General features: G+C 35.9%; 1 protein-coding gene across 9 annotated transcripts in view; it reads left to right on the forward strand.

The window, feature by feature from the left end:
- LOC149225130 (nuclear transcription factor Y subunit A-7-like) overlaps nt 1–3,555 on the forward strand; it is a 167,706-nt gene extending 164,151 nt beyond the window's left edge. For 8 of the 9 annotated variants that reach the window (XM_089376934.1, XM_089376936.1, XM_089376938.1 and 5 more), the window contains one exon: nt 2,736–3,555. In XM_089376934.1, the coding sequence (XP_089233060.1) occupies nt 2,736–2,930 (195 nt within the window). In that variant the 3' untranslated portion in view covers nt 2,931–3,555. The remainder of the gene's footprint in view (nt 1–2,735) is intronic. The other variant, XR_016247636.1, reaches the window with a different exon arrangement.
- The last annotated feature ends 9,046 nt before the right edge of the window (nt 3,556–12,601 follow it).

Consider the following 12,601-nt stretch of genomic DNA (forward strand, 5'->3'; position numbering starts at 1 on the left):
CCTATCAAAAAGAAATGATTAGACACAAATTTAGAAGGGAGGTATGGGTTTCTCTCAAAACCATACAACTTGATATAGGTGTAGATTCATCAGAAAATACTCACTCTTTCTTGTAAGAAACTTATGGGCTTCCATTATCAAATGCACAGGTTTCTTCTCAATCAACATACCTCTAAACCTTCCTACAAAAGAATCTTGGGTTCTGTAAAAAGTAAATGGAGCTTTATGTCTCCAAAGAGCTGGATACTGGAATTGTACTGACCTTCCAAAGGCACTACAGAAAACCAAAGCAAAGTGAAGGTTGGGAGCAATAAAAATCACTTTAAGTATTTTTGAAATTTTCCAATTGGTGAGCAATTTCATTTGAATTAGTACTGTCTTCTTAATACTTATGCAAGCTATATTAGTCTTTAGATGACATACAAAGCATACCTGAGTACTTACTCTAATTAATTTAGCAAAGAGCGAAGCCATTTCTTGATAGGATTCTGCCAGTTCACTAACTTCAACTTGGTATACCTTAGCAATCTTTTGTTTGGGTTGTGAAAGCCACTTGTTTAAGATACTGGAGCCACCACCTTGTTCATCCAAGAAAGCTTTGGCCTTAGACATATTGAGGAGTTTTGTTGGCTCCAGGAGGCACAACATTCTTGTGAATGTTAAGGGTATCCGAGGCACATGTGTCTTCCCTTCCCCTTTTAACCTTACCAGCATGTATTTAGCATCAAAATGTTTGGCACTCAAATTATCTAACTCTCAAAAATCAGAGACTTTTGCCATTCACCTAGCCTTTGCCAATCCTGAAAGTCCAATCTTTGTTTTCCTTTCCATGTTCCTCCTGAAATTTTCAGTATCCTTTATAAGCAGTAGTCCAGTGAAAATCCTTACTACCCTAAGCCAATGAGTTGATAGTATCTCCACAAAAGGGTTCCCCTATTCTTTTGGAGGTGCCTAGTACTTTTTCCAATTTCTACTTCTAAATGCATATCTCAAGTACCTAGATAAATTCATTACAATTTTCAAAGGATCATGAAAAACACTTGCACTATTAGATTTCATGTTATGTGCTGACATTTGCCTTAAATATCCTGTTTTTGTTTAGCTGCCATCGTAGAATATTTAATGAAAATCACCCGTCATTGTAAAGCACAACCATTTGTATTTGAAATATTTGCATGGGAGGCATATGGAGATAGAAGGTGGGGTGGTGAGGGTTATTAGCAACTGCCTCTGCATCCACATAGTAAAAGGGATGCAGAATGTGGAGTCTTTACTGACTTGTTTTTTCTGAAAAATGAAAATACTCCTCTCCCTTAAGTTTTACAATCATGCTTGAAACGAGAATCACCTTGTCATAATTGTAACCCATTACAAGATGCGTTTATCTGACAATAGTGATTGTGGCATTTATATACTTGTAGCCAGATTGTTTGGTATGGTTAGACAAAATATCTTTATTTTTCCCAGGGCGGCATTAATTTCTATTCTGAAATCAAAATTGTTTATGATGGGTTTGGAACTTTGTTTCTATTAGCCTAAAAGCCTTGGTTGTTCCACACTACATCGTGGGCACCTAATTGTTAGAATGTTGGACCATAATATGCATGGATGTGCACCTTGAATTTCACCATCTCAAAATATAAAAGTCCAGTGTTTTTCATGATTTAACATTTTGGTTTGAAATTAGAACTTATGGTATGACCCTCCTGCTGATCTATTTTACTATGATAGTTACAAGTGTTGAATGATCAATTAGAGAAGTTGCAAATATGTCATCTTTTAAATGTTGCCAGTGCCAACAAGGTCTATCATCTTCAGAAACCATAAATGGATATGGGCTGACATATTGCATTAATGGCTTTTGGTTGTAAGCCATGGTAAGAGTCATCTTTTTTTTATCAGTTGTAAGATGTCAATATATCTATTTTTAATATCAAACATCCTTTTCTATTATTTTGAAAATGCACCTTATATTACTCAAAATGACACCAGAATTACACCAGAGACATTAGAGTTACAATGGAGAGACATTAGAATTACATGAAGAACTCTGTGCCCCAAGGGGCAAGGAATATACTTCCTTTGAAACACATCAATTTTTGCATTGACATGGAGTGCCATTTCATTTTAAAATGCTCTGAAATCCCACAATTGTAGGCGGGACTTGTTTCTTTGAAGAGTTATTATGTAATTGCCTCTTCCAAAAGAAAGCACTAGCAGACACTCACATCATTTGTTGGAGCTCTTTGCAAAAATCCTGGGTCATCCAAGTGTTGCTTAGAAGGGGTCGTCTCCAAGCTAGGTCGTTGTGAAAAAGTTCTGTATTCTGCTTGAAACTATCCCCAGAAGGTTCTGGCAATTGGACACTACCAAAAACATACCCTACTGTTTCTTCTTTCTGCCATCAAATACAGAACGGGGCAGAGATATCCTGCTTTAACTGCCAGTCCCTGATGGAGCAACAACCAGCCCAAAACTTGGTATTTAAAAGAACTGCGTTCCTTAAAGAGAGTCTAGCATCTCTTTTTCCACCGCTGCTCAGTGTCACTGGTCCCCCACTTACTATATAAATATGCATTTTTTTTTACTGATTTAACTGCCCTTGTCAATATACTAACTAAACATGTTTGCTTTCCTATGAGCGCTTTTTATTCTGAAACATATAGATAGTTGCCATTTATTTTTAGATTATTCAAATACCAACATTCACCCGTCTAAGTTGATTTGTGGTACAGCCTTATCTTCATGAATCTCGACATTTACATGCACTAAAGCGAGCGAGGGGATGTGGAGGTCGGTTTCTCAATGCCAAAAAACCGGATGAGGTGTCACAGGAAAATAATTCGAATGGTAGTATTGTACTTGTATCAAGTGTTGATAAACCTGATGCAGAAAAGAAAAACTCTTCACAGCAGAACACGGATTCCTAGAGTTCAAAGCAACAATACTGTAGTATGGCTAGGATATGTTGCAGGCAAGAAGCAGTTTTCTTATGGGAACAATTCACCCAATAGGTCAAATAGTAATGACTAAAAATTGTGAAATTGGATGTGTCATAGTGCCAAATCTACATTCCAGCCAGTTTCAGTTTGCAATTCTGAAAGCAGCCCAGTTTAAGGGGATGTTTATTGCAGCAAGTTGTTTCTCAGGCAGGGTATCCAATATCTGCTTATGCCATCGTCATAGTTTTCTATCCAGATTAAAATTTGTTTATTGTGCCTCATAGCTAGAAAGCTAAGATGCTACTTTACTGATTATTCTTTACTTAATTTCAAATAATAATTCTCTATAGGTTAAGCCATAGCCAAGTTACTAAATGGATGACAAATTTCTTGCATTTTGGTTAATCAGCAAGGATCATCTGTTGAGCATGGGGTTTTCATTGAGTGGAGATGGTGTCATAAAGTAAATGACAGTCCTCCGTGTACAATTTGATTTTGGATCTGTTGTCCCCTTTAGAAGCTGACCTTTCGGAGCCCCTTGTTTCTAAACTTGGTTAAGTTGTAAACAAATAAACTGTACAGTGTCATTTTTTTTTAATATCTATTTTGTAGATGCAAGACACGGTTGGACTTGGTCCACATGTATTAAAAAGTGAACATTTTGTGTGCATACAAATTGTTTCTGGCATTAACATAACGATCATATTGCCCATGTTTATTGTAAGAGATACCATAACGATCATATTGCCCATGTTTATTGTAAGGGACACCATAACGATCATATTGCCCATGCTTATTGTAAGAGATGGCGTACCCTACTAATTTTGAATCCATGCCATAATTTCAGAGGAATGTTTTCTGCTGGGAAGGGTATCTGCCTGCTCTAGTCTCCATGCTATTTGACCAGCTCATTCGGCCAAGTATATGTAATTGTGGAGATCTCTATGATCTATCTAGATACACCACAATACCATTTTTGTGTGTTATATGGTTTGGTAAAAGATTGATAGACAGTTTGAATATTTTCACTTTATTAATTGATGATAAAAAGACAACGTTTTAGGAAAATGTTCTCTTAAGTTATCCCAAACTTTTGATGATAGGAAGTGCAAGGGTTGATGCACATTCAACAAACCATAGACCACCCATCCATGTCAAAGATATACTTTCAACCTTGCATCAAGGCCATGTTTGTTCCGTTACAATGTTTTATATGGTTAAAAGATTTAACCCCTTATTTTGAGTTTGTACATGTTGTCAATTGGGTTTATCTTGAGTGGTTGGGAGGTATGATTTTTATCCTTCTCACCTAGGTTCAATTCCCACAAGCGACATGTTGAGTTCATAATAAGTGTATTGTTGTAATGGCCTCGAGCTTTGTTGTTCACTGACCTTGTGCCTTGAAGAATCTAAGGTTTACTTTGGATTCCATCCCCTTAAAGTAAAGGGAACTACCTAAGTGTTTCCCTACCCTGTCATGTGGAAAAAATAGATTTGGACATGTTGAGAATACTTCATTTATATAGTCCAATAATTATCCAATGCAAGAACTATTACACTTGAGTTTGGACATATTGAGGTTAATTCAAGTATCAATACACTTGGGAAAACTTTGCTACAATGATCAAGCTTGCCCATATTTATATCTTCAATTTCTTTGTCTCCGTTAAATGACTCATGGTCTTAGTCATGGTTGTTTGTATTAAAGGTCCATCCTTGAAATGAGGGAAAGCAACCCGGGGTTTTCCCTGAGATTTGTAACCTTAAAAAAAAGTTGACGTGTTGGAGATAATTTATTTTTATAGTCTGGCAATTGTCGAATGCAAAAACTGTCACTTAAGTTCTGCTACAATTATCAAGCTTGCCCATATTTATATCTTCAATTTCTTTGTCTCCGTTAAATGACTCATGGTCTTAGTCATGGTTGTTTGTATTAATGGTCCATCCTTGAAATGAGGGAAAGCAAATGACTCATGGTCTTAGTCATGGTTGTTTGTATTAATGGTCCATCCTTGAAATGAGGGAAAGCACCTCGGGGTTTTCCCTGAGATTTGTAACTTAAAAAAAAAATATTAAAAATATTAATAGACTCGGGAAAACTCATAGCATTGTTTGTTACAGTGATCAAGCTTGACCATGTTGATGCCTGCAGATTCTTTTCCTCCATTAATGACCCAAAGTATCAGTCATGATTCTCTGTAGTAATGGTAGAGTTTGGTTTTATTGTTTAGATCTTAGTGTTATTTTTTAATGTAAAATTTAATTTAATTTTTCTAAATATAATTTTCATATTCTTTACTACATATCTATATGTTCTCAATCCATGACTTACAACATAAAGGATCAAAGGATGGATTGAGAAAGCATGCCCTTATTTTTCTGAAAAAATCCTATGTTGAGCTTGGTTGCTTCATTAATTAGAATGTTGGCTTGCGGGTTGTATTCTTATAAAATCTAGGAGGTAACCTTTTGACATCTGGGAATCTCCTTTTGGATCTGCATTATTAGGGACACTAGATTGCTGTTGAAAAGAGATACTCTTTGAGATTAGCAAGTTGATAATTATATTTGAATAGTTGATGGTGATCAATGCCTTTTCTCTATCTATATTTATTGAGAGAAGACTGTAGAAAAGGGCACATGCTTTACAAAATTCTCTAGTTGTCATTTCTAGTTGTCCCTTGCGACTAAGAATAATTTCTCTCATGCCCACAACCCCATAGCGTAATATTTTCTTATAAACCACAAGCATATGTCATTTCTAGTTGTCCCTTGTGACTAAGAATAATTTCTCTCATCCCCACAAGCCCATAGCGTAATATTTTCTTATAAACAAATAGATATAATAAAACTTGGAGTAGACAAACATAAGAGTTAAGATTAAAAAAAATCAATCGAGAATCTTGTCCTTTTCTCTTATGAATAATATTGTAATGGCTATCTTAAAACAACGAATAAACTATGGATTAAGGAGTGAACTTGTAATTAGAAATTTGAATAAACATTAAAAGTTGAATTTAAAATCCACAAAAATAACTACGGATTATGGGTGAACTTGAATTTGTAATTAGAAATTTGAATATAACTTTAAAAGTTGAATTTAAAATCCACAAAAATATTCAAAAAGAAATACTTTTGTTGTTATAAATGTAGAGATTTTGATCTAGCATTTTTTCTCTCTATTTTAGTGCACATTCTATAGATATTCATTAGAATGAGGCTTATGTAGGGCTGCATTTTAGAAGGCTTATAGATATTCATTAGAATGAGGCTTATGTAGGGCTGCATTTTAGGACTATTGAAATAAAGGCCTGATTGAATGTTAAATGCTACAAACAAATAAAATTGAAGTGTTAAAAAAAATAAAAGAATGGCATTTGAATCTCACTGCTCAAATGTTGTGTCATTTATGCCCTTGGATCTTATTAAGAATTTGGAGTAATCCATGTTGGGCTACTTTTGCATTCTTTGTTAGTGGAAATTAAGTTTTAACAAGCTTTTGGTAGAAATTAATACCAATGAAAATGTATCAAAAAAACCATTAACATGTGAAAGTATGGGCTCTTCTCATTTTGGTAACAAGAGATAAAATAAAAAGCATAGATTCATTTGATTAAATCTTTCTTTTTTTATAATCATTGAGTCAACCTGCATTGCAATGCAAAGCTACATTACATACCATTTTAATTAAAATTATCATGTAACATGACTTCAAGATTAAATATCTATCAATTGTTTGTCTAAACCTTTGAATTTGACAATCTACAACCTTTGTGGAAGGCATGAACGAGAGGAGAATGTAGTATAAAAAGACCATGGAAAAGGGGAAAAAATTTCAAAATTTCCTCCAACATATGTTTAACAAAATTCCTTATTGATCTATATGCAAATTAGAGTAAAATTTTGGTTTTTCCAAAGAAAGAGTTTGCGTGTGCATTGGGATGGAGGTGCAACTTTCACATTACTTGTAGGGCAATAGATTGTAGTCTATGTACATGCATGCCGTAGAATGCAACTACTTCGTAGCAATGCATGTTGATAATACATGTTGAGAAATTGTTGATGTGATTATCCCCTCGTGTATTATGAAGATCTCATCCAACTCAATGGTTTTGACCTCTCATTGAGTTGTATTGGTAACCAATGAAAATGTCTCAAATGTAATGATGACCCTTGATTTCCTCCTATTCAAATACTCTATATTTGATTTGACTATGAGGGGATATTTAAGGGTCTTGTACATCTTGCTCGTGCAACAAACATTCATTGACATGTATATTGTTGGAAGCACTTTTTAATTAACACCAAACACATCATTATTTTCTATATATGAAAGATAAAGAAACACATGGAACCTATTGAATGGATTATGTATTACCTATTCATAGGCCTTCCAAGAAAAACCTCTAATCTTTGAATGATATAACCACCCAATTTTCCTTTGCATTCCCTTTCCTCCACTTTTGCAATATTGTTAAAATGTGCAACTAAGGCCAAATTCCACCTTGGGCAGCTCATTGACCTAAGATGACGTTTTGGACAAAATTCCTCCTTTTGAAAGAACCAAAATTGACCTTGGAAGCACTGAATTTGGATAAGGAAAAATGTATTTTTGAAGTCAATACCACAGGTACACAAATTGTTAAGGTCAACCTAAGAGGCTAATTAGCCCTCCTTCAATGCTTATAAATACATGATGCATCATCCTCTTTTGAACACACTCATCACATACATCTCTTCATTGGTTTGTACAAATTGCAGGAATTCACATGTTGTTATAGGAATTTGCTATTACAAGAATTCGCGATTACAAGAATTCACTATTATAGGAATTCGCGTATGGTTACAGGAATTTACGATTACTAGAGTTCGTGTGTTACAATAATTCACGTATGATTGCAGGAATTTGCTATTACAAGAATTTGTTGTATTCACCTGTTGTTATAGGAATTCACATTTGCAGAAAGATCATATTTATATTGGTTTAGGTAATTTGCAAAAGTCAAGTCACATTGATTTTGACTCTCATAATTGTAGTCTATTGGACATTCTCTCTCTGTTGAACATTTGATATTTGATAATAAGAAGGATTGATTAAGGGTTTTCCCTATCTTGGGGTTCTTCCTGGATTTAGCCAAATATTGGTGTTCTCTTGTCTTGACTTGTCTTTTGCATTTATTGTTTATGTTCTATCTACAGTTACTGTCAATGTGAATTGATGGTGTATGTGATTGCTATTGGAAATTAAAGTGGAATTGTCATTGGGCTAATACAAAGTCATTGAAATAATTGGTGCAAGGATAAAACATATCGCTGTTATCTAAAATTAACATGGTATTAGAGCCAAGTTAAGGACAAGCCCAAGCAAGAGATCAAATGATCACCAAGAGGTTGACAAGGACTAGTCTCCATGGCTACTACATATTTCAAGACTGAGGATAAGCTCAATGACAAGTCTAACTATCATGCATGGAAGATGACTTTAGACCTGACCTTGGAGGAGCATGGAGTATTGGATTATGTGCAAGGGAAAGTTGTGGAACCTCCTTCAAATGCATTTGTTGTTGCTAGAACCAAGTATGGAAAGGGTGAGGTCAAAGCTAAGAAAATTTTGATTGACTCCATTCAAAAGAATTTGGTTGCCTATATTTCTGAGTTTGGGAACTTCTAAGGAAATTCATGATAGGTTGGTTGGGATGCTCAAAGTCAACGATGCAAATCAAATCCTCTTTCTCAAGAACAAGCTAAAGGATATCAAGATGGACAAAGTAGAGTATATCCAATCTTTATTTCATAAGAATAAGTCAAGTCAAGAATGACCACCTATATATTATAGAAGTCACCGTTGACATGAAGCTCACTCTCATTGCTCTTGGAGGTCTTTCAAGATCATGGGATACATTTGTCACTGTGACTCTCAATAATGACATGATACCTGGTTTTGATGAGCTATTAGCTAGATGCGCTCAAGAGGAAACAAGAATGATTGTTAGGTCCCTATACTACTAGTGTAACCCCTTATTGTTATTAGTACAACCCACTTATTATATTGATGTACCCATGTAGTGCTCATATTGTTACTATTGTGCCCCATAAAAGCCCACTATTGTTATTATTGTGCCCTTACATTATTGTTATGTCGACTCTGATTATGTTATGACCCCTTGGACTCCTATATATAGAAAGGAGGTCTTTTCATTTGTATCATCCAAGAATTGTTCATTTATGTAATGTAAAGGAGGTTGCCCCCTCGAAGAGGCTGAATTCTAAGGTGTGGATCTCTCTTTTCTATCTTTTTGTGCGCTGGTTTCATAACATTTGGTATCAGAGCTTTGGACTCTGGGGTTTCGCTGCTCCAAACAGGTCATCGTGGAATTTTCGCTATAAATTTTTTTCTGCGACGTTTCAGAAGTTGCAAAAAAAACCCATTTGAGAAGAAATCACGCTGAACCTCGGGTCCGAATTTTAGAGCATTTCGCGCTATATTTGCGGAGATATGATCTGAGGAAATTGGTATTTTTGCAGACTCCTGAATTACATTCCAAATAGGTGACCTGGGGAAAATTGTCATAACTTTTTCTCTGAGCATTGGATTGAAATTTCGTAACAAGGTGCAGAAAGAGGACGGACTGTAGTTTCTTCTATATATTTTTCAGAGCTAAAGGTCGAAACAGTGACTCGTGGCACGTCGTACAATTTCTCTCTACTGAACTAGTCTATAATTAGGTCACTGTGGGAGATTGTGCATAAATCTTTCTTGGAGAATCCAAATTGGATCAGACTGGTGGCATTGGAAAGAGAACAAAGGGCTACCACAGGTCACAATTTCAGAACTTAAAGATCCGAAAGTACAGAGTTACAATCGCTTCAAGATCGAGCTCCTAAAATCAAGAAAAAACAAGATGAGGAAGTTTGATGGCAAGGATCCGGTAAATTGGATACTTCAGATGGAGCAATATTTTGATCTACATGGTGTACCACTGTTACAAAAGGTATGTATTGCATCTTCATATTTAGAACCAGATCAATTTTTATGGTATGAAGGGCTTTGTTCTCGTAAAAAACTTGTTACGTGGTCAATTTTCACGGAGGAAATGATAGCACATTATGAGGATACAAAGAGCAACACCTTCTTTAGAGCAACTCCACAACAATTGGAAAGAGAAAGGGATTTGTGACATATTGGAAAGAGTAAAAGGGATTTGTGACATATTGGAAAGAAAAATTATGGAAACCAGAAAGCATACCCCTCACAACTATAAAGATGGAAGTGTTGTTTCTCCTAGCTTTCCACAACCTACAAGGGTTACACCACAACAATTGGAAGAAAAAAGAGAAAATGGGCTTTGTTACAATTGTGATAGCAAATGCACTAAAGGTCATAAGTGTGCTGAGAAGAAATTATTTTATATAGAATATGAAGAGGAGGAAGAAAATGATCAAGAAACATCAAAAGAAGAAGATATACGCCAGGACCCCACCCCAGAGAAAGAAGAAATGAATCAGACCATATCTTGTAAAGCATTGGCAAGAATTACCACTCCTCAAACTCTCAAGATAGAAGGACATATCAAGAAGAAAAAGGTGAAAGAAGTGAAAGATCACATCGAGAAAGAAGAAATGAATCCAACCATATCTTGTAATTCATTGGTCGAAATTACCACTCTTCAAACTATCAAGATAGAAGGACATATCAAGAAGAAAAATGTTCTAGAAGTGAAAGATCACATTGAGCATCAACAACAAGTTCTCCAAATTTTAAAGGATAACGCCACTTCGGTGCAAAATCAAACGAAACAACAGGTAGATCAACATCGTAGTGAAAAATGTTTTGATGTGGGTGATTGGGTATTTTTATTGCTACATCTGAAGCAAGCTATTTATGAGAAGGAAATGTTGGCAATACTACATGCACTTAAAAAATGGCGACCTTACCGAATGGGAAGACTCTTCAAGGATGAAGATGTGGAAGCATTGTTTTGTGCTATTTCTATTATCCAACCAGATTGGATAAACGAAGCAAGGGATGAATGGAAGAAGGACGAAGAAGTATGGCCAACAATATTGCCAGAAATTGCAAAAGATCCCTATTCAAACAATATTGCCAGAAATTGAAGACGAAGGAAAAATCATATTGGAACCTGGAGCAGTCACAGAAACAAGAACCCGACAGCTACGAAATCAATCAATTTCAGAGTATCTCATCAAGTGGAAGAACTTACCCGCTGAAGATTCCACATGGGAGGACAAGAATTTTATACAGAAGCATCAAGAACTACTCAAGCGTTGAGGACAACGCTTTTTGAAGGAGAGGGGCATGTTAGACCCTATACTACTAGTGTAACCCCTTATTGTTATTAGTACAACCCACTTATTATATTGATGTACCCATGTAGTGCCCATATTGTTACTATTGTGCCTCATAGAAGCCCACTATTGTTATTATTGTGCCCTTACATTATTATTGTTATGTCGGCTCTAATTATTTTATGACCCCTTGGACTCCTATATATAGAAATGAGGTCTTTTCATTTGTATCATCCAATAATTGCTTACTTATGTAATGTAAAGGAGGTTGCCCCCTCGAAGAGGCTGAATTCTAAGGCATGGATCTGTTAGACACCTAATCCTAAATGTGTTAGTGTGGAAGCTAAATAGAGTAAGTAGTCCAAGAGACCTTGAGATGTGAAACCCAACGGTCACAACAATGTACTATAAATGTATATAAGTTGTTAATAAAAATTGTACTGCATGTTTTATCTTTCATATTTTCTCTTGCTGCCCATGTGTGTTTAACATGGTATCAGAGCGGGCGATTACTGGTCCTGCTCCAATTTGAGCCACTTGTTTTGTGGTCTCTATATATATGTCAGTTCTACGTTACCTGACCTCTGACTCTGCCTTATTCCCCTCAGACCTGAAATAACCTACCTCTGCCAGCACTGCACATCTGTCCATACTGTCATTTCCTGTTTTAGCGCTGAGGCCTGACGGTGCCACTGCAGAGATATGCCACCATCGATGAAGGTCCAGCTCCTGGTATGCGTTATTGAATCATATTAACGCTGAATGGTATATGCGTTGAAACCAACTTCGAACCATAAGCATTCAAAGAAGTTCATTCCAAATCTGTATATGCGTTCATTCCATATGCCTGTGCGTTTGAATGGAATGGTGCGTTACGCTGCCCAGAATGGTAGCAGAGCCGTTTGATGAACGCCCTTTTGATGAACACCCTTTTGATGAACGCCCATAATGGTACGTTACGCTGCCCGTTAATGCTGTCCCATCGGTATATGTTGAATGCTAATGGTAGCAGAGGCAAAGTCAAAGACAACCTCCACTCAAAGGTCAGATTTCTGTTGTTTAATTATTTTATTCCAGCGCAAAACGCTGATAAATAAAGAGGTCGATACTCCAGAAGCTGTTCCCACTTCTTAATTTATTGTGTATGGTGCATATTAGTTTTCTGATGCAATTGCCAATCGATTCTCAGAAGAATTGCCCGTTTTCATCTTTGAAATTCTCTAAAACGTCTGTTTCATCAGTGCATGACATTCTATAAGTATCAAATATATTTGTTAAAGTTATCTCAGCTCACTTATTTAACTGTCAAACGACATCAAGGGTATATTTTAGTCTCTCTGACCCGAAGAGAC

Source organism: Pinus tabuliformis, chromosome J (genome assembly GCF_031772625.1).
Source record: "Pinus tabuliformis cultivar Carrire ecotype Pingquan chromosome J, CPIR1, whole genome shotgun sequence".
Lineage (NCBI taxonomy): Eukaryota > Viridiplantae > Streptophyta > Pinopsida > Pinales > Pinaceae > Pinus > Pinus tabuliformis.